Here is a 25,712-nt window from a genome sequence, read left to right as displayed (position 1 = left end):
ACAATAGTATTCAGATACATGTGCTGGTTTGAAAACTGTAGAATATTTTTCATGGGACAACCCCTTTAAGACACCACACTTGTTATTCCCCGCAGCATCTAAGGGCTTAAAGGGGTGTTATCATCTTAATGATCACTGTTAAATCTGTTACTGATTTAACAGTGATCATTTTTCTAAATATATTTTATTAACAAATCCTCACCCCTTAGAAAAAAATAAACCTATACTTACCTGACTGTTGTCTTCCGTCTCCCCTAGTTACGGCCACCGCTCTTCTCAGGAATCGCGGTGGCCGCGCGTGCGCAGACGACTTTTCTTTTCTTCTCCCGGACGGCCGTGCACTGTAGTGAACGCGCACGCTGAGTCCGCACATGCGCCCTGGTGACTTCTTCCTGGCAAGTATACTATACTGGCCAGGAAGAAGTCACCAGGGCGCATGCGCGGACTCGGCGTGCGCATTCAGTACAGCGCGCTGCCCGGCCGGGAGAAGACATCAATCAAGATGGAGCCCGCCCCCTGCCGAGTGCCGAAACCAGGAAGTGGACGGCGCGCCCGGACCAGGTAAGTATCAAATAGCCTGTTGAGAAAACCCATTTAAATGGCCAGGATCTGCGAATATGGGATGTTAGAGTTGGAGCGTGGCAGTCATAACAGAACTGAGTTCCTGCTCCTCCTTGCACACGAGACCCGTTAGGCCACCGTGAAAAAGAGTATTTGCTGGGCACTAAGCGGTTAAGCAATAAATAATCATATAATATTAATTTGGAGCAACTGTTTCACTGTTTTGTCCACAACCAGATATATTTTCTTGCTCCCATAATTGGACAGACCCGTTTAGGACATGCATACAGTTTCTTGGATTGGCCAAACGGACCTGTGGGGGAATAAAATACAAAAACGGTAGTGTGAATATCACCATTGACTTGTACGGGTCCATTTTTTTAAAACCACACATGGAAGAGAAAGAAAAGGCCATGTGAATAAGCCCTTAGGGCTCATTCAGATGACCGTGTTTGTTTTGCGGAATAGGTCTTTTTTTGCGAGGCCATAGAAAGGAAGAACGGATGCGGACAGCATTATTAAATTGACCTATTGAAATGAAAGGGTCGGCAATTTGCGGACCCATCAATACAGTCATCAGAATATAGGCCCATAGGCTCTCTCCCACCAATGCAAATCTAGTCCTCTCTCCAGGAAGCTGGGTGGCTGTTCCTGTCAGGTGGCCATCTTGTTGTCACTTGTGGGAGGGCAGCAATAGAAAAAAAAACTGATATGAAGAAATAAAAAAAAAAGTCAGAATTTGACAATAGGGGCCTATGTTTCAGTAGGAAGAAGGTATCCTATCCCAAAAACGTGTTCCCTGACCCCATGGGGGTATCCTGAGTGCCTCTAGCTTCCTGCAGCTGAACACTTCCTGGAACCATGGCCGAGGGTTAACTTCCTCTTAGTCACAGAGAGTGGGAGGGTGATAAAACCGGGATGGAGGAAAAAAGAGAGAGAAAGCGAAAAAGGAGGAGTCTGTGAGAAGCTGGAAGTGGCCGAGCTGTCCTTCCTCAGGACTGCGCCCATTACTCCTGGGGACAGACAGCCGGTATGATGTGGGGGCAGGAATCCCGTGGGCCGCCTGCCAGCTGCTAGTTCTCCGCCGCCGTATCTAACACTGTGGAGCCTCCGCCGCCCACCGCTTTCCGCCTCTCTTCTGAGCTCTGGGTGGCAATGGCTCCTCGGTGCTGAGGCTCTGTTCATCATGTCAGGTTCGAGTACTCCCAAGTCCTTGCCGTCGTCTGGCCAGAAGTCGCTGCATGACATCAAGCACCCTCTGAGCTGCTCCCCTGGGGCTGAAGACGATGGATTTGTGATTGGTGACACCCCTAGCCCCGACCTAATCCACACTGAGCCCAGCAGCATAGGTGACAAGGTAAGAGACTGAGAACATGGCAACAGTTGTCTCAGGGGGTTTGGTGGCTTTACAACCATTGTCTTGGTCCTGCAGCCAAACTGCTCTGCATCCGCAGCTTCTGGCTGTGGTTAAAGGGGTCCTCTGCCTTTACCACTTTCTGACAGCTATGCTTCACTTGTTGACCCTTGTGACCATATGACACTTTTATTATGAGTAAGGCCACTGTCACACGTCCGGGATTGTGAGCCAGAACCTTGTGTCTGTGGAGGCACAATCACTGACCAAAACAGGGAAGTGTGAACTACGCCTAAATTGCCCGAAATGATTGCTAACTGACAAGATACCACCTTCTTACATTTAGATGGACTTTTAGGTAAGCACAAGGCCTCTTTCACATGTCTACATCCACGATGATGTCGGTGACAATATACGACATGTCCGACATTTATTCCGGCAGCCTCTCGCCGTGCCTCCACCGGAACCCCGCCCCCCGCTATAGTCAATGGGGACGGAGCGGCAGTCCGGGGGCACACGTTGACTAGCGGCAGGACGGATCCGACAGGCTGTTCACCCGACGGAACAGCCTGCCGGAGGTCCGTGTCGCTAGTGTGAAAGTAGCACACGTGAAGGATCCGGGTGTCCATTTTTACCCTCCATGTATCATCCATATTTCATGGACACTGCTAGGCTGAAAATGAGTTTCTAGAACATCTCCTACCAATGGTCCATGAAAATCTCTGAGATTCCACTAGTAGGGGGTCATTTATTAACGGACTTGCGACTGTTTATGGAAAAATAGTTACCAGTCCCATTATTAACTGGCCATGCGACAATATTTAGTTACACGGCCAGCCGTTTTTTATGCCATGTTCGACAGTTGGGTGGCATAGGGCATGCACATTTACTTAAATTTATGCCAGGCGTAAATGTTGGCGAAAAGCTACTCCAGCCAGAGTCGTTTTTACACCAGGCGCAAGGACTGCCAGAGCTGTGGCTAGTTTGTGACGAGGCGCATGCCTTATCATAATTTAGACAAATCTTATGGCAGCGAAAGGGGAAACTAAGACTAGCTTAAAAAGCTGGCCGAAGTAAGGCCTCGTTCACATTTCAGTTTTTCACTGGCGTGTGCTGTCCGCGTTTTATGCGGACACCATTTATTTTAATGTGTCTGTGCACATATCAGTTATTTTTTTTGCTGACCGTCGGTCAGTAAAAAAAAAAAGACATGGGGACATGTACTACTTTAGTCCATGATGTGGATCAAACTCGCCCGTTAAAATCAGTGAAAATCATGGTATCCATGTTGCATCCGTTTTTCACTGAAGACTGAGAGAAGTTGCTTTGGAAATTACCTTTCAGCTGAGCAGTGTCTGTGGACTACAGATGGAGGGTAAAAACGGACACACGGATCCTTCACGGATGAAACATTGACACTTTTTTTTTTTTTTTTTTTCATGGACGTCAAACTGACATGTAAATGCGAACGAGGCCTAAATGTGCCCCATAGACTTTAATGGGCATGTTTTGGTTTTATCACAGACAAAAGTAGTGCATGTCTTGGTGGAAAATCATTGATGTGTAAATTACCCCATCACCGTGTGCTGTCCATGGAGAACACTGATGCACATGGCCGTGTCCATGTTTGGGTCTGCCATCAGCGGATCCGCAAAAACTGTGTGAACAGCGCCTTACTCTGTATACTCTACAGGATTAGCAGCCTCCTGAACAAGCAGGCAAATATTTTTATTTTCCTGTATATAAACCATATTGCTGCTTCTGGTACTGATCTTGTTTCCCCTGTGACAGATCATGAGATCACGTGGATTCTGGTATACAGGCTAAGGTGGTGTCTCTAAGGCCCCTTTTCACACGGGGGAGAATTCCGCACGGGTGCAATGCTTGAGGTGAACGCATTGGACCTGCACTGAATCCGGACCCGTTCACTTCCGGATTCCGGACCCATTCACTTCACCTAACCCAAACCCGAACTTCAGTGAAGAAGTCCAGGTTCGGGTCTGGGTACCGCAATCAGTTTTTTTTTTTCTCACGCGGGTGCAAAACGCATTGCACTCGCGTGGAAAAAAATTGACTGAATTTGCATACGCACTTGCACGATTTTCCCTGATCGCAGACGCAACGCATCTGGACCTAATGCGGACACGCTCGTCTGCAAGGGGCCTAACAGTTTCGACAGATGCCTACAGAGAAGTGTTGCCTTGTGACAATATATACACACAGTACTGTGCAAAAAGGCAGGTGTGCAAAAAATGCTGCAAATAAAGAATGCTTTCAAAAATAGAAGTGTTAATACTTGATTTATCAACAAAATGCAAAGTGAATGAACAAAAAAGAAATCTAAATCAAATCAGTATTTGGTGTGACCACCCCTCAAAACAGCCTCAATTCTTCACGATACACTTGCAAACAGTTTTTGAAGGAACTGTGCAGGGAGGTTGCTCCAAACATCTTGGAGAACTAACCACAGATCTGTGGATGTAGGCTTGCTCAAATCCTTCTGTCTCTTCATGTAATCCCAGACATGCTCGATGATTTTGAAATTGGGGCTCTGTGGCTACCATATCAGCACTTCCAGGACTCCTTGTTATTCTTTACCCTGAAGATAGTTCTTAATGACATTGGCTCTATGTTTGGGGTCATTGTTCTGCTGCAGAATTAATTTGGAGCCAATCGGATGCCTTCCTGGTAGTATTGTATGAGGGATAAGTATCTGCCTGTATTTCTCAGCAGTGAGGACACCATTAATACCTCATGCACACAACCGTTTTTGTGGTCCGCATCCGAGCCGCATTTTTTGCGGTTCGGGTGCGGATCCATTCACTTCAATGGGGCCGCAAAAGATGCGGACAGCACTCCGTGTGTTGTCCGCATCTGTTGCACCGTTCCGTGGCCCCGCAAAAAAGAATATAGCATGTCCTATTCTTGTCTGTTTTGGAAGGCACATGGGCGGCTTCTGTTTTTAGCGGATCCGCAATTTGCGGACCGCAAAAAACTGCACGGTCGTGTGCATGTAGCCTAATTCTGACCAAATCCCCCAACTCCATTTGCTGAAATGCAGCCCAAAACTTGCAGGAAACCTCCACCATCCCTCACTGTTGTGTGCAAACACCCATTGATATTGTTTCCACATCGAAGGTATGGCTTTTTTCTCGCAATTCCTCGGTGAAAACCACATCTGGCCAGACTTCTCCGAACAGTAGATGGTTGTACCTGTGTCCCCCTGGCTTCTCCCAATTTTGAGCTGCTAGACGTCTTCAGTCTTCAAAGGGAAGTAAGCATGATGTCTTTCATCTGCTGCACTAAGTTTTTAGCAAAAGGAGTTGGAGATTTGGTCAGGGCAGGGGTCTAACTCGCAGCACCTCCACCAATCAGCTGTGCTGCAGAAGCTCTGGCACCAGGACTCCACTACACTCAGGGCTGTAGTGTCAGAGTTGTGTTATGGAATTGTTGATTTATTAACCCCTTCCCTACCAGCGCCGTAATAGTACGCCGCAGCGGGACGTGACTTGCCACCCAACGCTGTACTATTATGGCGGGCTAATCAGGCGGGTGCAGGAGCTGCGCCCGCCCGATCAGTGGCCGTTGCCGGCGCATTAACCTTTGATGTGCCGCGGTCCGCGATGTATGGGGGGGAGCAGCCATCGGATCCCCACGCTGCTGTAACGGGGACCCGATGGCAGGGAAGGCAGCCCAATGCCTTCCTTAGGCATCGTGGCTGCCTTTCGTGACAGCCTGTGAGATCCAGCTTCCTGGATCTCACAGGAAGCTGTAAGTGTATTATAGTGACTAATACACTTACAGCCAATGCATTACAATACAGAAGTATTGTTATGCATTGTAAAGGGGATCAGACACCCAAAAGTTGAAGTCCCAGAGTGGGACAAAGAAAAGTAAAAAAAAAATAGTTTTACAAAATTAAGTTTCAAGTTAAAAAAACTAACAAAAAACATTTTTACCTAAATAAAGTAAAAAATATTGTAAAAAATGAAAAGTAGACATATTAGGTATCGACCAGCTCTATAAAAATATCACATGAACTAACCCCTCAGGTGAACACCGTAAAAAAAAAATATAAAAACTATTTTTTGGTCACCTTACATCACTAAAAGTGCAACACCAAGAGATCAAAAAGGCGTATGCCCCCCAAAATAGTACCAATCTAACTGTCGCCTCATCCCGCAAAAAATGAGCCCCTACCTAAGACAATCGCCCAAAAAATAAAAAAAACTATGGCTCTCAGACTATGGAGACACAAAAAAATTATTTTTATATATATTTTTTTTCTTTCAAAAAGGCTTTTATTGTACGCCGTGTCTGTAAGAACCTGCTCTATAAAAATACCACATGACCTAACCCCTCAGGTGAACGTAAAAAAGATAAAATAAAACCGGTGTAAAAAATGGCTTTTTTTTTTTTTTTGTCACCTTACATCACAAAAAGTGCAATAGCAAGCAATCAAAAAGTCATATGCACACCAAAATAGTGCCAATCAAACCGTCATCTCATCCTGCAAAAATCAGCCCCTACATAAGACAGTTGCTCAAAAAATAAAAATCATAAAAATAAATAAATAAAAATTATTATGTAAAACTGAAACAACCAAAAAGTGTCATATTTGGTATTGTCACGTCCGTAACAACCTGCTCTATAAAAATACCACATGATCTAACCTGTCATATGAACATTATAAATAACAAAAAAAAAAACTGTGCCAAAAAAATTGATTAAGTTGGTAAATCTGCCAAAAAGAGAAATTCTGAAATTTCATCTCTATTTTCCATTAATTCTTGCGGAACACCTAACAACAAAGTTAGTAAAATCCGTTTTGAGTAACTTGAGGGGTGTAGTTTCTAAAATGGGGTCATTTTTGGGTGGTTTCTATTATGTAAGCCTCACAAAGTGACTTCAGACCTGAACTGGTCCTTAAAAAGTGGGTTTTGGAAATTTTCTTAAATTTCAAGATTTGCTTCTAAACTTCCAAGCCTTCCAACGTCCCCAAAAAATAAAATGGCATTAACAAAATGATCCAAACATGAAGTAGACATATGGGGGATGTAAAGTAATAACTATTTTTGGAGTAATTACTATCTATTATAAAAGTAGAGAAATTGAAGTTTAGAAATTAGCAAAAATGTGGTAAATTTTGTATTTTTTTTTTTAATAAATAAAAATCAAATTTTTTTAACTCAATTTTACGACTATAATGAAGTACAATGTGTCACGAGAAAACAATCTCAGAATTTCCTGGATAAGTAAAAGCGTTTTAAAGGTTTTACCACATAAAGTGACACGTGTCAGATTTGCTTAAAATGGCCTGGGCAGGAAGGTGAAAACTGGCCTGGGGTTGAAAGGGTTAAATAACAGCTTGTTTCACATTTACTTTCATAGGCAATTAGGAAAGTTTTGAAATGTTAGTGTACCTGTAATTTCATATAACTAAATAACAAGGCGCTGTGTGCACACATGGGTGATGACCTTATATCTGGCAATTTTATGACATGTACAGTAGCTGAGTTAGCACTCAAATTTCTTAACTCATCGCGTTATCTTCAGACAAAAGCCATTGAAAAGCAAGTGAAGATGTTTGATTAACGCATTCAGTTTAGATAACGCGTCTCATAAATCATGGGTGTTAACTCTACTACATCCGTATCTGGATTTTTTTCCCCTCTACATCTACAGTATGACAATGTTTTCCTTGAGCTGGCAGATAGAGACTAGTTGTAATCATGTCTGCCTATAGAATACACATAGAACCTTAGGCCTCTTTCACACGGGCATCCCGGTGATGCGTCGCGTATGCGGGAAAACTACACGAGTAGGCACGCAATTGCAGTCAGTTTTGACTGAGATTGCGTTCCGATGTTCAGTTTTTTTCCACGCGAGTGCAATTTATTTTGCACACGCGGGAAAAAAAAAAAATGAATGTGGTACCCAGACCCGAACCCGGGTTTGGGTTAGGTGTTCTATTCATCTTATTATTTTCCCTTATAACATGGTTATAAAGGAAAATAATAGCATTCTTAATACAGAATGCTTAGTGAAATGTGGATTGAGGGGGTTAAAAAAATAATAATAATAATTAACTCACCTCATCCTATTGTTCGCGCAGCCAGCATCGTGTTCTTTCTCTTTCAGGACCTGCAAAAGGACCTTTTGATGGCGTAATCGCACTCACCACGTGAAGGATCTTCATTCAACAGGACCTGTGCTGACGTCACCACGTGGTGAGCGCGATTACATCATCAAAGGTCCTTTTTCAGGTCCTGAAAGAAGACTATGCCGGCTGCGTGAACAAGAGGATGAGGTGAGTTAATTTTTTATTTTTTTAACCCTGAAGCCACATTTTAGTAAGCATTCTGTTTTTAATGGGGTTGCTCATCCCTATCATCTCCTAGCAACCGTGCGGGAAAATCGCACCACATCCGCACTTGCTTGCGGATGCTTGTGATTTTCACGCATCCCCGTTCATTTCTATGCGGCCTGCGTTGCGTGTAAAAACGCAGAATATAGATGCTGTGATTTTCACGCAACCCACAAGTGATGCATGAAAATCAACGCTCATCTGAACAGCCCCATTAAAGTGAATAGGCCTGGATTCAGTGCGGGTGCAATGGGTTCACCTCACGCATTGCACCCGCGTGGAATTCTCACCCGTGTGAAAGGGGCCTTAAAGGAAATCTGTCACCAGGATAATCGCTATTGAAGTAAAGTAATGTCCTAATAGCACTTAGTACCTTATTTCCAGATGTGCCTTTGTTTCAGCAATAGATGTTTTCTATCTTCTATCCAGTTTATTTGGTATGTCGATGAACCAGTAAGGTGCCCAGAGGGGCGTCACTCTTGCAAGAAGGAGCCCAGGCACGCCTCCTGCTCGTGCCCAAGCCCACCCTCGTGCTGAGAGCAGAGAAAAGGGGGGCAGAGTTATGGCTTAAATGTGATGTAGGAGGGGTGGGTGGACACATTGTGGCAGGAGGCGTGCCTGGGTTCCTTCCTGCAAGAGTGACGCCCCTCTGGGCACCTTACTGGCTCATTTGCATACCAAATAAACTATTTTCAGAAGATAGAACACATCTATTGAAATAAGGTACTAGTTGCTATTAGGCCATGGCTTTACTTCAGTAGCGATTATCCTGGAGATAAAAAAAAAAAAAATTATACTCACTCACTTAGAATCATTCCAATGTACCATATAGGACATTATAGAAAAGTACTAAGCAATATAGATGTAATTAAAGTAATCCGGATTAGCTATAACAGATGATGTAATCTGATTCTTAAAGGCTATATACACCTTCAGGGGCAATTTTTATGATTGCATTTTACTTATTTTGGGCTAAAAATCCTTTATTTTTTTTCAATTGGTCTTTATTAAAAATATCGAGCCGTTCTGTCCCAAAGGTTTATCTGTTTTTCTAGCTGTGCGAATCCTGTTTTCACTTTCACTTTTCACTTTGACTTTGTGCCAAACCTTGTCTGTAAATGACTAAAAGGTTGTAAATGCTTATTTAAGGCTACTGTCATACCTGAGTTTTTACCTGATCCGGCAGGGTCCAGCAAAAACGCTTTCGTTACTGATAATACAACCATCTGCGTTCGTTTGAACGGATCCGGTTGTATTATCTTTAACATATTTTTAACATTGCCAAAACGGATCCGTCATTAACTCCATTTGAAAGTCAATAGGGGACGGAGCCGTTTTCGATTGTGGCAGAGAAAACGGATCCGTCCCCATTGACTTGCATTGGGGGTCATGCCTGATCCGTTTTGCTCCGCATCCCTAGGTCGGAAAGCAAAGTACAACATTTAAGGTTTGCTCTCCGGTCTAGGAACGCAACTAAACGGAGCAAAATGCATTTTTGGAGCATTCCGTTCTGTTCAGTTCAGTTTTGTCCTAATTGACGATGAATGGGGACAAAACGAAAGCTTTTTTTTCCGGTATTGAGCCCCTATGACAGAACTAAATACCGGAAAAGTTTAACGCTAGTGTGAAAGTACCCTAAGCCACATTGTTATCAGTAAGCTAAGAACTGAGCTATAATGAGTGTTTAGGAGGTCAGAGATAAGGAGCTGTCCTCTGAGCTGCCTGATGGAAAAGAGTGAACATTCAGAGCCTGCTACTAGGGAAACTCAAGGCTGCACAAAGACAGTGGTTCAAAAGTTTTAATAAAGACAATTTGAAAAGTTTATTTTTAGTGCAAAATGAGTACAATGCAATAATAAAAATTAAATTGCCCCCAAGGTGTACATAGCCTTCAAGTGAGTAAGCAGACCTACACGCACTCAGAATCACTCCGATGTAGATATAGGAAATTGAAGAAGAATACTGAGCAGTGTAGATGTTAACCACCTCCCGACCGCCTAACGCACCGATGCGTCCGGGAGGTGGTTGATTTACTCCTCCTGGACGCATCGGCGCGTCATCTCGCGATAGCCGAGATTTCCTGTGAACGCGCGCACACAGGCGCGCGCGCGCTCACAGGAAAGGAAGGTAAGCGAGTGGATCTCCAGCCTGCCAGCGGCGATCGCTCGCTGGCAGGCTGGAGATGTGATTTTTTTTTTAACCCCTAACAGGTATATTAGACGCTGTTTTGATAACAGCGTCTAATATACCTGCTACCTGGTCCTCTGGTGGTCCCTTTTGTTAGGATCGACCACCAGAGGACACAGGCAGCTCAGTAAAGTCGCACCAAACACCACACTACACCCCCCCCCTGTCACTTATTAACCCTTTATGAACCACTGATCACCCCATATAGACTCCCTAATCACCCCCCTGTCATTGATCACCCCCCTGTAAGGCTCCATTCAGACGTCCGTATGATTTTTACGGATCCACTGATACATGGATCGGATCCGCAAAACGCATGCGGACGTCTGAATGGAGCCTTACAGGGGGGGTGATCAATGACAAGGGGGTGATCACGCATATAGACTTCCTGATCACCCCCCTGTCATTGATCACCCCCCCTGTAAGGCTCCATTCAGACATTTTTTTTTGGCCCAAGTTAGCGGAAATTGTTGTTGTTGTGTTTTGTTTTTTTTTGTTTTTTTTTTATTACAAAGTCTCATATTCCACTAACTAACTTGTGTCAAAAAATAAAATCTCACATGAACTCACCATACCCCTCACGGAATCCAAATGCGTAACATTTTTTAGACATTTATATTCCAGACTTCTTCTCACGCTTTAGGGCCCCTAAAATGCCAGGGCAGTATAAATACCCCACATGTGACCCCATTTCGGAAAGAAGACACCCCAAGGTATTCCGTGAGGGGCATATTGAGTCCATGAAAGATTTAAATTTTTGTCCCAAGTTAGCGGAAAGGGAGACTTTGTGAGAAAAAAAAATAAATCAATTTCCGCTAACTTGTGCCCAAAAAAAAAAATTTCTATGAACTCGCCATGCCCCTCATTGAATACCTTGGGGTGTCTTCTTTCCAAAATGGGGTCACATGTGGGGTATTTATACTGCCCTGGCTTTTTAGGGGCCCTAAAGCGTGAGAAGAAGTCTGGGATCCAAATGTCTAAAAATGCCCTTCTAAAAGGAATTTGGGCCCCTTTGCGCATCTAGGCTGCAAAAAAGTGTCACACATCTGGTATCGCCGTACTCAGGAGAAGTTGGGCAATGTGTTTTGGGGTGTCATTTTACATATACCCATGCTGGGTGAGAGAAATATCTTGGTCAAATGCCAACTTTGTATAAAAAAAATGGGAAAAGTTGTATTTTGCCAAGATATTTCTCTCACCCAGCATGGGTATATGTAAAATGACACCACAAAACACATTCCCCAACTTCTCCTGAGTACGGCGATACCACATGTGACACTTTTTTGCCGCCTAGGTGGGCAAAGGGGCACACATTCCAAAGAGCACCTTTAGGATTTCACCGGCCATTTTTTACACATTTTGATTTCAAACTACTTACCACACATATGGGCCCCTAAATTGCCAGGGCAGTATAACTACCCCACAAGTGACCCCATTTTGGAAAGAAGACACCCCAAGGTATTCCGTGAGGGGCATGGCGAGTTCCTAGAATATTTTATTTTTTGTCGCAAGTTAGTGGAATATGAGACTTTGTAGGAAAAAAAAAAAAAAAATCATCATTTTCCGCTAACTTGTGACAAAAAATAAAAAGTTCTATGAACTCACTATGCCCATCAGCGAATACCTTAGGGTGTCTACTTTCCGAAATGGGGTCATTTGTGGGGGTTTTCTACTGTTTGGGCATTGTAGAACCTCAGGAAACATGACAGGTGCTCAGAAAGTCAGAGCTGCTTCAAAAAGCGGAAATTCAAATTTTTGTACCATAGTTTGTAAACGCTATAACTTTTACCCAAACCATTTTTTTTTTTTTATCAAAGACATGTAGAACAATAAATTTAGCGAAAAATTTATATATGGATGTCGTTTTTTTTTTTGCTAAATTTTACAGCTGAAAGTGAAAAATGTCATTTTTTTGCAAAAAAAACGTTAAATTTCGATTAATAACAAAAAAGTAAAAATGTCAGCAGCAATGAAATACCACCAAATGAAAGCTCTATTAGTGAGAAGAAAAGGAGGTAAAATTCATTTGGGTGGTAAGTTGCATGACCGAGCGATAAACTGTGAAAGTAGTGTAGTGCAGAAGTGTAAAAAGTGGCCTGGTCATGAAGGGGGTTTCAGCTAGCGGGGTTGAAGTGGTTAATAAAGTAATTAGGATTAGCTACAACAGAGTGTGTAATCTGATCTTTAAAGAGGTTCTCCAGGAATAAAAAAAAATAATGAAATTACTTAAATATTATTTTATAGTAAATATATTCACAAATGCCTTTCATTACTTATAATGGCTTGTTTTGTCTAGGGAGCAATCATTAGGAGAAATAAAATGGCCACCGTCCTATCAATATACACAAAACGTGTCCTAATCACACAGGAGGACAGGTTACTTCACCACAATGAGCCATAGTGCTGCCTCATCCTCCTCTCTGTTTTGCTTGTCAGGGGTTATGATCCTGAATGCAGGTGAATCTCTGTGGGAATGGAGATGATGAGGAGACCTGAGAGGAGGGCAAGGTGTGGCTAATGAGCAGCAGCACTTGTATGCAGTCTCCATTACCACAGTCTGTCCTGTCCATCCTCTCTGTACTTCATGTCTCCTCATGAACTAAATTTCCCAGAGATTCAGGTAAAGTTCTTATCTGTATTCAGGATCATAATCCCTGACAAGTAGAGAGGCGGAGGAGGCGAAGGCAGCTCTTTACCTCAGTGTTGTAAAGTAACTTGTCCTCATGTGTGATCAGAACAGGTTTTGTATGTACTAATAGGAAGGTGGCCATTTTGTTTCCCTTGATTATTGCTCCCCAGACAAAACGAGCCATTATAAATAATGAAAGGTATTTGAGAATATATTAATAATAAAGTAATATTTAAGTATTTTCACTTTCTTAATTCCTGAAGAACCCCTTTAAGTGAGTAGGCAGCCCTTCAGTCCTGTTACACGGGCCCATTGTTGGGACTGAACATTCTTATGAATTTCTCTGCGTAAAGGTGCCACTGAACACCTGATGAATGAGCTAACATGCGGTCATCGGATGAACGCATCAGAGGTGATTGCTACTTGTATTTCAGTAATCAACTCTGCTCACAATCGGACAGTTAGTGGACTGCAAGGAATCTTGCTTCTTCTGACCCGCATGGCAGTTTTTTAACCTTTCTATGGAATCAATAAAGTGAAAAGTTACATTTTATGGGTGAGTGCCATATGAATCTTTTCTTCTGTTGGACAAATTGCGAATTAGCGGGAATGTTCAGTACGACGGTAATAATTGTCTGTGCTTCTGCCCTTGTTAAGGTTCATTTAGACTAAGGGCTCATGCACACGACCGTATGCAATTTGCGGTCCGCAAAAATGAATCCGGAAAAAATACGGATGATTCAATGTGCATTCCGTATTTTGCGGAACGGAACAGCTGGCCCCTAATAGAACAGTCCTATTCTTGTCCGTAATGCGGACAAGAATAGGACATGTTTTATTTTTTTGCAGAACGGAAATGCGGAGAAACGGAATGCACACGGAGTACCTTCAGTTTTTTTTGGTGGACCCATTAAAATGAATGGTTCCTCATACAGTATGCAAAAAAAATGGAACTGACACGGAAAGAAAATACGTTTGTGTGCATGAGCCCTAAGGGGTGAATTTATCATTTATTTTGGTGTTAGTCACAAAACCCTAGTTTTGCAACTTTTTAAATGCCATGGCAACTTTTTTACTTGCAACTAGCATTTTTATGCTGCCCTCGCCAGTTCCCAAAAATGGGGTGGGCGTGGGCAGGGCCACTGGCCATGACACATTCCTTATTATTTATGAAACTTTGGTGTAAACGAAGACTGAAATCTACAGCAGCTCTGAGTTGGCATAGATCTCAGACTGGATTGTGGGCAGTGTAGCATAGGCCAGTCTTGATAAATCGGGGCCTTAGTAGCTTCATGCTGCTGCTCCAAGGCCCTTAGTTAAACGGAACCTGTCACCTTGGTTATGGCTTTCAAACTGCCCACAGTTCCTATGTCATGTGCTTATGGTGCTCTTTAAAGGGGTTATCCCATCTTAGACAATGGGGGCATATCGCTAGCATATGCCCCCATTGTCTGATAGGTGCGGGTCCCACCACTGGGACCCGCACCTACAAGGAGAATGGTGCGGAGAAAGTTGAGGAGGGCGCATTGCGCATGCACAGCCACCCTCCATTCATTTCTATGGAGCCGCCGAAAATAGCCGAGCGCTGGCTCTGCTATTTCCGTTGGCCCCATAGAAATGAATAAGAACGGTGGCCGCGCATGCGCGGTGTGCTCCCATTCACTTCAATGGGAAAGGCGGGGAGCTGCGCATGGTGGTGGACGGACCCCGGGAAACCCGGGGTCCTCCAACCACGACTCTCCCCGGCTCCGTTCTCCTTGTAGGTGCGAGTCCCACCTCTAGTGATATGCCCCCATTGTCTAAGATGGGATAACCCCTTTAAGTGGCCTTTGTTGCCTTTTTCGAACGTATTGTTGTGCAGTAAATCGACTTTTATTCTTCTTCCTTCCACATGCACATAATCTTCAAGTCAAGGAGGTGATCTCTTTCCACCTAGAAGTTTAAGTTTCCCCATCAGGCCCCTGCCTCCTGCATCTTGAGTGCTGAAAGTCATCCCTTGGTCTCCTGAGATTCCTGTGCAGGCGCCGTTCATTCGCATTTTTGGTATCTGCCCAGTGAAAGGGTGTACTGTCCATGGTTTGAAGTCCTCACTACACATGTGCCAGAGACTTGAAAGGATCATTTGCATGCAACAGGAAGAGGAATACAGGTTGATTTTCTGCACAATAGCAAGTTAGAAAAAGGCAACAAAGGTCTCTTCAGGAGCACCATAAGAATACTTTCACACTGGCGTTTTTTTTTTTTTTTTTTTTTTTTTCCGGCGCTGAGTTCCGTCCTAGGGGTTAAAATCCGGAAAAGAACTGATCAGTTTTATCCCCATGCATTCTGAATAGAGAGTAATCCGTTCAGGATGCATCAGGATGTCTTCAGTTCAGTCTGTTTGACTGATCAAGCTTTTCAGAAAACCGTAGCATGTTGTATTTTTACCTCCGGCCAAAAATCCGGAACACTTTGACTGAACGCCGGATCTGGCCTTTTTTCCATTGACTTGCATTAACGCTGGATTCGGCGCCGTGTGTGCCGTCAAACCCGAAACATGTTAAACCCGAAAAATTTGACACATGTAATCTGTTTTCACACGTTTTTCCGGATCAGACGGGCAGTTCCGGTGACGGAATTGAACGCCGGATTCAAACAACGCTAGTGTGAAAGTAGCCTGAGCACATGAAAAAGGTACTGTGGGCAGTTTGAGTCATAGATGAGGTGACAAGTTCCCGTTCTGTGATGCACATGCTCAGTTCCTTTTCCTACATTTATTGAATTTATAGTGTGCGGCATATTTACTCATAGGAATTATATTGTTTTCCCCAGAAATTGTATTTTAACCCCTACCAGTCCAGTATTTAAACATGGCACCCTCTGAGAAGTTGAGTGGGCGCCATAGCCGCCTGCTGTTATCGTTGTTCACTGACATTTAATGCCTCAGATGCCGTGGTCAGTTGTGGCAATGGCATCTGAGAGGCTATTCCCTGGAAGCACAATGCTCCTTGGGCCTGAACAGCCTCCCCTGGGCTCCATAGGAATGCACTACATCTCCCATAGGCTGCAGTGGTAATTCATTGCAGTCTGTGGGACAAGCGATTAGATGATCAAATGTTTGAAAAAAAAGCAAAAAAAACAACAAAAAGCTTAAATTTTTTTTTAAAATAAAACATTTCAAATCTGACAACTGACTCCCTGCTGCTTGGGCAAAGTCCTATATCATGCCATGCCATACACGTGTAGTTTTGGCCAACCTCGTGTTAAGTTTTTTCCAATGATAGCCAGCCAAAATTGGCCATGTTGGCCCACTGTCATCTTGTGAATGGACAGCATTAAACTCTGTTCACATAACATGTGGTGGGCATTGAGTGGTTTTCAGGAGGCATAGAGGGGCCTAAGATCTACGGAAATCAGCAGAACCAACTTTATCTGTCATCAATGGTCATTTGATCCACATTTCTTCCAGTATTCTACTGGTGTTAAGTGATTGGCATAAAAGGGATGTTACAGTAAAGTAATTTGTTCCATGGCCCTGGAAATATAAGGTGACGGTAGTTTATAATCCCCTGCTGCTGCTGTTCCAACAGTGCCCAGGTTGTAGCTGCATTCCACTTCCTGTTAACAGTACGGCACGGCAGGAAATGGCTGGGAAATCCATGCAGTCACTGGTTGTGACAGGTCATCACTGCAGCCAGTGATTGGCTGAACTCCTTTCCCAGTGGATTCAAGAGCAGGAAATGTAGAGCAGTACGGACCCAGGCACCATCCAAACGGCAGTAGCAGGGCATCAGCGAGGCGATTATAAACTTTTGTTTTTATTTTGAGCAATTTCATGGCCATCCCACAGACCTAATTTTCTCCTGTAATACCCCAAGTAACATTTGTAATGTGTTACCAAGGGATCTAGTGTGGATCTTTCACAGCAATTTTGTGGGTGTGTGTGGAGGGGTGGTACTTATCTATTTTATTTTATTTATTTATACTATAATTTTTGAGGGGCCACTGAACGGAGCAATGGATGCGGAAAGCACATGGAGTGCTGTCCGCATCTTTTGCGGCCCCATTGAAGTGAATGGGTCCGCATCCGAGCCACAAAAAATGCGTCTCGGACGTGGATCAAAACACGTTTGTGTGAATGTGCCCTAAGGCTTAGGTTACCTGGCATTTTTGGTAAAAGCCACAGTAAGGGTCCATTCACATGTTTGCAAAATGGATCCGGATCTGTTCCTCAACATTGCGAAACAAATCCGAACCTATTCATTTTCAATGGGGCCGGAAAAGATGCGGACAGCACACAGTGTGCAATTATCAGGTGAAACAAAATGGCCGCCATCCTATTAGTACACACACACAGCAGGACAAGTTATTTCACAACACTGCGGTAAAGATCTGCTTGTCAGGGATTATGATCCTGAATACATTTTAATAAGCTCTTCAGCTGAGTCTCTGTAGGAATGGAGGTCATGAGGAGACATGGAGTACAGAGTGGACGGACAGGACAGACTATGGTAATGTGTTGCTGTGGTAATGGAGACTGCATACAAGTGCTGCTGCTCATTAGCCACACCTCACCCTCCTCTCATGTCTCCTCATCATCTCCATTCCCACAGAGATTCACCTGTATTCAGGATCATGATTCCTGACCAGCAGAACAGAGAGGAGGTATTTTCTGTAATTTTATTTTCTTAATTCCCGGAGAACCCCTTTAAAGACCTCACATGTCCTGGTGAATAAACACCTTACGCTTGTACTTTGGGATGATGCAGTTGTCTTTTCTGTAGTTGTTCATTGGGAAATTTGTTTTCTGCATCCAGCAATACAGTGCTCTGACTGTTAAGGTCCATTCACTGGTCCACAGAATAGGTCCGCATCCGTTCCGCAAATTGCGTATTTTGTGGAACGGAACAGATGGCCCCTAATAGAACAGTCCTATCCTTGTCCGTAATGCGGACAATAATAGGACATGTTCAATTTTTTTTGCGGAATGAACATACAGAAACGGAATGCACAAGGACTAACGCCCGTCTTATTTTTTATTTATTTTTTGCAAACTCATTAAAATAAATGGTTCCACATACAGTCCCCCCCCCCCCCCCCCCTCCCTCCCTTCCAAATAAAACAAAAAAATGAACGGACACAGAAAGAAAATACGTACAAGTGCATGAGCCCTCATCCTGAGGATATGTCATCAGTATTATTCCTGGAGAAGTACTTTTTGGGATATCAGCCTTCTTTTTTAGCCTTGTGACTAATGAAATTTTATTTTATTTTTCTAAGCAAATGGGAGGTTTTGCTAGGTCTTTATTTCAGAAAGTGACAAAACCTTTCCTGATTTCATATATTAAGATCATCTAACCAGAATAGTTGGCGATTGCAAACAAACCAGCCTTGCAAGGCAATTGGATTTATTTTGCCTTATGGTGGCATAGCTGTGTTGCTCGTGCTTATTTTGTCGGCAGCAGACATTGCATGTCAAGGGTACCCTTTATAATCAATAGAGTCTATTTACACAGCTTAGTCATATTATCACATATAGATGTACGTATATAAACCAACACAGCCATGCAAAGCAGTCCTCATGACTTCAGCTTGAGGGCAATTTTGCAGGAGTACCAGTGTTGCTGTAATTTGCTCAAGTGTATGGTGTGTCACACATTGATAAATGTGGTGCATCTTTAAGGCTAACTCCTCTTTTAAGATCTTTCTCACCTTCGTAAGTCGTTTACTTACACTAGACCCTTAGAGATCTTGTTATATTGAACTGCTGGTTTGAAATATCTTTCTCACCTTCCATGTTCTCCTTTACAGGAGTAAGATTTTGACAATTTTTTACTTTTTCAAAAGTCGCAGTTGATAAATCTGGCTTAAAGAGGACCTTTCATTGGTCCAAACATTGTGAACTAAGTATCATGACCTATACAGCGGCGCCCAGGGATCTCGCTGCACTTACTATTATCCCCGGGCACCGCTCCGTTCTCCCGTTATGTCCTCCGGTACCTTCGCTCTGTAAGTTATAGTAGGCGGTGTCTGCCCTTGTTCTGCTGGGCGTCTCCTTCTCATAGGCTGTAGCGCTGGCCAATCGCAGCGCAGAGCTCACAGTCTGGGAGGTTTTTTCTCCCAGGCTGTGAGCTCTGCGCTGCGATTGGCCAGCGCTGCAGCCTAGGACAAGGAGACGCCCAGCAGAACAAAGGCAGACTCCGCCTACTATAATCAAGTCCCCGAACATACCGGAGGACATAACGGGAGAATGGAGCAACGCCCTGGGATAATAGTAAGTGCAGTGAGATCCCTGGGCGCCGCTGTATAGGTCATGATACTTAGTTCACAATGTTTCGCCCTATAAGACGCACCTAGGTTTTACAGAAGTTCAATAAGAAAAACATATATTTTTTATTAGATCTCAGATAAGGCCAGCAATCAGACCCCCAATGTTAATAAGCCCCTTAACCAGACCTCAGATCAGACCCCTAATGTTAATAAGACCCCATTAAGACCTCAGATTAGCCCCCCCATGCCAATTATGAGCCCCCATTATTATGCCTCCAGTGCCATTTCAGATGCCCCCACTGCCACAGAGCAAATAAAATAAAAAAAAACACTTACCTCTCCTGCTCCTGGACGACGATGCTACTCGCCTGCAAATACTGAGGAGGGGGGGCCCTGTGGCCACTGCACCACCAACAAATATAACAATGAAGAGGGTGGCACTGTGGCCACTGCACCACCAATGAGTATAATACTGAGGAGGGTGGAGGGGCTTGAGGCCACTGCACCACCAATGAATATAATTAAACCTGAGGGGTTAATTGATGGGTTTCGGCGGGACTGCCGTTCCCCTATAATTGAGGCCAGATGCTGTCTGTATGGTACAGCTGGCACTCGCCGTGTACATTTGTATTAGGGGGTTGATTATATTCATTATGGTGCAGTTGCCACAGGCCACCCACCTCAGTGTTATCATTATTGGTGGCCAGTGGGAGCTTTACAGGTATGTTCACACGATGTACTGAACCAGTTCATCGTTACTTGCTCCACTGTGGATTCATTTATGTACTGTATTAGCACTTTATGTACTGATCCTAGAGCTGTTGCCCCTTTCTGTACAGTTGTTTTCCCTATCAAGTTTTGCTTGTTGTTAATTATATTGTATAATTTAATGAAGTTACTGATTTGTATCTAATTGGAGTGGAGTGCCTTTGTTTATAGGACTTGTACATTGGTGGGCTGCCAAATGCAGAGACCTCTGATACTTGGCATCTCTATGTTCTGGCCAGAAGGTCCAGAGCCCCCCTCCCCCATTGTGTTTATTTAACGGAAAGAGGTTCTTTATATCTGGATGCTCTCAGAACTGCACACGTGTATAGACAGCTGGACAAAGGTTGGCATGGTCTGTATTCTAGGCAGATGAACGTCCTCGGAACTGTTATTGACGACCTGTCCTGAGAATAAGCCATCAATGTTTCATTCCTGGTGTCTGACATGGCCTAACAACTGTCTGCACACAAGCAGTACCAATAATGCTTTGTGATCACATGTGGCAGAAAACTGCATCATCATGAGAACACAGACTTACAGATTTTGAACTGTGGCCCAGGAGATTCAGGTCACTTCCTAATATGTCCATGTATTGGGCTCTGTAATGCTACAGCATCTGCTGTGGGTCCTTCTACAGAGCCGTATTTAGATTCCCACAGAACTGTATTCAGATATGTAGTGCTAAGCCACATTGTTTGCAGCTACCCGAGACGAAGGCTACATGCACACGACCGTATGTGTTTTGCAGTCCGCAAAAAAAAACGGATGACGTTCCGTATGGCATCCGTGTTTTTTTTTTTTTTTTTTTTTTTGCGGATCCGTTGTACTAATGCCTATCCTTGTCTGCAAACTAGAAAAAAATAGGACATGCACTATATTTTTTTTGCGGAGCAACAGAACGGACATACTGATGCGGACAGCACATGGTGTGCTGTCCGCGTTTTTTGCGGACCCATTGAAATGAATGGGTCCGCATCCTATCCCCCAAAAAAACGGATGGGACACGGAAACAAAATACGGTCGTGTGCATGAGGCCTAAGGCTAAAACCTTGACTGTTTGTCACACTACACAAATATGGCTGTGAAATCGCTGTCCACATGGAAGGCATTGAGTAGCTTGAACGATTTAATCGCTAGAGATTAAAGGGGTTCTCTTACTTCAGCAAATAACATTTATTATACAAAGAAAGTTACTACAAGGCACTTACTTATGTATTATTATCCATATTGCCTCCTTTGCTGCCTGGATTCATTTTTCCATCACATATTCTGCTTGTTTCCATGGTTACTACTACCCCGCAATCCATCAGTGGTGGCCGTGCTTGCACAATATAGGAAAAAGCACTAGCGTATGTGCACTTCCACAGTCCCAGCCTCCAGAGAGGCCAGTGTTTTTTCCTAGATGTGAAAAAATGAAAAGTCCCAGCACCAGATAACATTTCATAGCTTGTCTTTATTTTGCGTTCATAATCGTAGAAAACAAACAGTGGATATCGCCTCCCACCACCTCCGGTCAGGTTTACATGTTTCAAGCCTCCCAGCTCTTACTCATAACTTCACACGTGAGAAGAGCCGACCTTGACTTGTTCCGTGCACGGATGCTGGTGAGTGAGCTGGACTTAATTTATTTTGTTTGAATTAGCTTTTTCCTATAGTGTGCAAGCATGACCACTACTAATGGATTGCAGGTGGTCGTAATCATGAAAACGAGCAGTGTATAATGTGTATTGTATTAAAGGGAGTCTGTCACCAACCTGACCGGTTTTAAACCAATCACATAGTTCAGTGGAACACAAAGACATGACACAGATGTTACCTTTGTTTTGTTTTTTAGATCATCGTTTTAATGATATGCTAATGAGCTGTCGCAAGTGCCCAGGGACGGAGAGTTTGCTGAAAGTGCCCAAGTTCCCCCGCCTCACTCGCGCCTAACTCCGCCCCTCAGTAAGCTCAGGCCAGCCCTGTGGCTCTGTGACACCATATTTCCCTATAGGCTGTTCGTGCATCGCCCAGTAACTGGCGCATGCGCACTGCATATCACTGTGCCTCTTCCCACTCTGGGCAGAACACTGCGCATGCCCGGGCCTGTCAGTGATGCGCGAATGGCCTATAGGGATATATGATGGCGCAGAGCCACAGGGCTGGCCGGAGTTTACTGAGGGGCGGAGTTAGGCGCGAGTGAGGCGGGGGAACTTGGGCATTTTCAGCAAACTCTCTGCCCCTGGGCACTTGCGACGGCTCATTAGCATATCGTAAAAACAACTTTTTGGGCGATTTGGATGATCTGAAAAACAAAACAAAGAACATCAGTGGGACACAAAGACATGACACAGAACTATGTGATTGGTTTAAAACCAGTCAGGTTGGTGACAGACTCTCTTTAACTTTCTCTACATTATAAAAGCAACTTGCTGAAGTGAGACAACCCCTTGTTAAGTAGTGATTTTGCAGCGATTTTATTGGTAAGAGATTTTCATGTTACTCTACGGCCTCATGCACATGACCGTGATGTGTCTTGCGATCCGCAAATCACGGAGCCGCAAAACATAGATAGCAATTTGCGGAACGGCACGGACAGCCTTCAATATAAATGCCTATTCTTAGCGGGGCCACGGAACAGAGCAACGGATTCGGACAGCACACGGAGTGAAGTGAATGGGCGGCTCGGATGCGGACCAAAACAGCGGCCGTGTGCATGAGGCCTAAAGAGGAAAAAGTAGCTTGGAAACGGCTCTGAAATCCGAGAATGTGACCATTTATGTAAGTTCTCTAGCTACCAATTTCACATCAATGTCTAGCAATTAATTCATCCAAGCAGCACTCGCCCGCATTCAGCATTCCTGATTATTGCCTGCTCGTCATAGAAGGTGAAAGTTGCATTTACATGCAGCAATCACTTCTGCTGTAGGGGGGTAAATGATTGCTCTTCCCCATAGAGAATCATTATTTACACAGCACGATCGCCTGTCCAGAAATGTTGCTTTAAGGGCTGTTTCACACGAGCGGATGCCGTGCGTGGCATCTGCTCCGTGACTGACAGCCAAGACCCGATGCAGACTGCAGAGGCACGGCGCAGTAACATGACTGATAATGCTCAGTGCCTCTCTGTGGCCTCTTTACTACGAAATCACAGCGAGATAAAGTTGTCATTGTGATTTCGTAGTAAAGAGGTCACAGAGAGGCACGGAGCATTATCAGTCATGTTACTGCTCCGTGCCTCTGCAGTCTGCATCGGGTCTTGGCTGTCATTCACGGAGTGGATGTCACGCACGGCATCCGCTCGTGTGAAACAGCCCTTACCCTGCTTTCACACCTGAGCGTTTCTCAAACGCGCGTTTTTATGCGCGTTTTTTGTAATAGTAAACTCGCGTTTGACGCGCGTTTGTGTGATTGACTGCAGTGTCCTATGGCCACAAACTCGCGTCAAAACGCCCCAAAGAAGCTCAAGTACTTGATTATGCGTTGGGCGTTTTACAGCGCGATCGTACGCGCTGTAAAACGCCCAGGTGAGAACCATTCCCATAGGGAAGCATGTGTTGAGCGTTGAGCGTTTCATGTGTTGAGCGTTTTACAGCGCGTTTGAACGCGCTGTAAAACGCTCAGGTGTGAACTTAGGGTAAGGTTTCTGCACCTGCGATGCCTTTACCCGATGAACAAGCATGTGATCAGCGACACCTTTACACAGGGCAATGATCAGGAACAAGCTTTCCTAGGAACGCACGCTCCTTGCGATTATTGCTCCAGTTGTCAGCCTGTGTAAAGGGTCCTTTAAAGCTGCTTACCCACATTAGCTAAATTGGCTGAACCCACCGATTTCTCTTGGATGGGTTGACTATCTAATGTGTATAGGGTCTACCTGGCTGTCGCTCATAGATTGGGGTCAAGGCGGTGCAACAGCATACATTTGATTGGATGTCAGCATACCTGATTTGCTTTTCTGCTGGAATGTAAAGCATTATACTCCCAGAAAGGATAAATAAATCCATAGTATACTGCATACGGTCTATAGGCATATGCCTAGGCGAGTGTTCTGCAGTGGTAGTCTAGGACAAGGGTGCTGACAATGCATTTGGCGTCTCTGTGTTAAGTTTCAGAAGTGCTTATTGTGACAGTTTGTGTCTCTTCTGTGGAATGTGAGAATGACATAGACCCTGTGTCTAATAGCTGTTTTTTTGAGTAGCACATTTTTTAGTGAGAGTTGCTGAATTTCTCAACTGTTTAATATAACTCTGCCAGTAAGCTGATCACACTAGTGTGGCAGTCCTAATCCACAGCAACATGCTGAAAATGCAGGTTCAGGAAGAAGAGCCACACATGACCACTGCTGTTCAAGTTCTTACAGGACAAAAGCCTATCTGCTGTCATCACCTTTATTCATAAACTACCATAGTTTGTAAGGCTGTAAAAAGACATTTGTCCATCCAGTTCGGCCTGTTATCCTGCAAGTTGATCCAGGGGAAGGCAAAGAACCCTGTGAGGTAGAAGCCAATTTTCCCCACTTTAGGGGAATAAAAAATTCCTTCCCGACTCCAATCAGGCAATCAGAATAACTCCCTGGATCAACGACCCCTCTCTAGTAGCTATAGCCTGTAATATTATTACACTCCAGAAATACATCCAGGCCCCTCTTGAATTCCTTTAGTGTACTCCCCATCACCACCTCCTCAGGCAGAGAGTTCCATAGTCTCACTGCTCTTACCGTAAAGAATCCTCTTCTATGTTTGTGTACAAACCTTCTTTCCTCCAGACGCAGTGGATGTCCCCTTGTAGCAGTCCTGGTGAGTACTGTGCCCTGGGAACAGGTATTTAATTTATGACCAGATACAGGCCTGGTCATAAATTAAATGCCTTCCCTGGCAGTCTGTGCACCAAAAAGAACTTGGCAAAGTCAACATAAAAATATGCTAGTTGTGACTAAATAATTTGCAATTGTATTTAACCCCTTTCCGACCACAGCCATACATGTATGGCAGAAGTTGGTCTTTTAAATATGGCTCCCTCTCGAGGGGCACCATAGCTACAGATTTTCTACTATTTTACACAGCAGACATCTGAGGCTAATGCTGTGATTAAAGGGGTTACCTGGGAATTAAGAAAATACTTCAATATTACTTTATTATAAATGTATTTCCAAATACCTTTCATCAGTTATAATGGCTCATTTTGTCTAGGAAGCAATCATCAGGGGAAATAAAATAGCTACCGCCTTATTAGTACACTCAAAACCTGTCCTAATCACATAGCGGGACAAGTTACTTCACAGCACTGAGCTAAAGAGCTGCCTCATCCTTCTCTCTGCTCTACTTGTCAGGGCCCCCCAATGAACAGAGCGGCCCGTAGGGCATTCGCCCCGATGTTCAGTCATTTCTAGAAGTAAGAGAGATTTTAGGCATGGACTTCCACCACAGATAGTAAGGCACAGGTACGAACTTGGTCTGTCTTGTGAAGCCCAAGCTGTGTCTCCCTCATTTAACTTTATACAGTACCTACTTGATAATGGGAAGTTCATATCACCGTTTCATTTTCCGTTCTTCTGATCCATCAGAAAAAGAAACAAAACGGGATCCTGAAAAAATTAAATAAAAATCATGCGCATC

At 44.0% G+C, this 25,712-nt stretch overlaps 1 protein-coding gene across 2 annotated transcripts in view; it reads left to right on the top strand.

Moving 5' to 3' along the window:
* The first annotated feature begins 1,453 nt into the window (after positions 1-1,453).
* Positions 1,454-25,712, top strand: part of SNX30 (sorting nexin family member 30) — a 57,206-nt gene continuing 32,947 nt past the window's right edge. The window contains exon 1 of one of the 2 annotated variants that reach the window (XM_044285941.1): positions 1,454-1,918. In XM_044285941.1, coding sequence (XP_044141876.1) covers positions 1,748-1,918 — 171 coding nt within the window. In that variant the 5' untranslated portion in view covers positions 1,454-1,747. The remainder of the gene's footprint in view (positions 1,919-25,712) is intronic. The other variant, XM_044285949.1, reaches the window with a different exon arrangement.

Source organism: Bufo gargarizans, chromosome 1 (assembly GCF_014858855.1).
Source record: "Bufo gargarizans isolate SCDJY-AF-19 chromosome 1, ASM1485885v1, whole genome shotgun sequence".
NCBI classification, from domain to species: domain Eukaryota; kingdom Metazoa; phylum Chordata; class Amphibia; order Anura; family Bufonidae; genus Bufo; species Bufo gargarizans.
The sequence above is the reverse complement of the archived record's forward strand: the minus strand, read 5'-3'. Positions and strand labels throughout refer to the sequence as shown.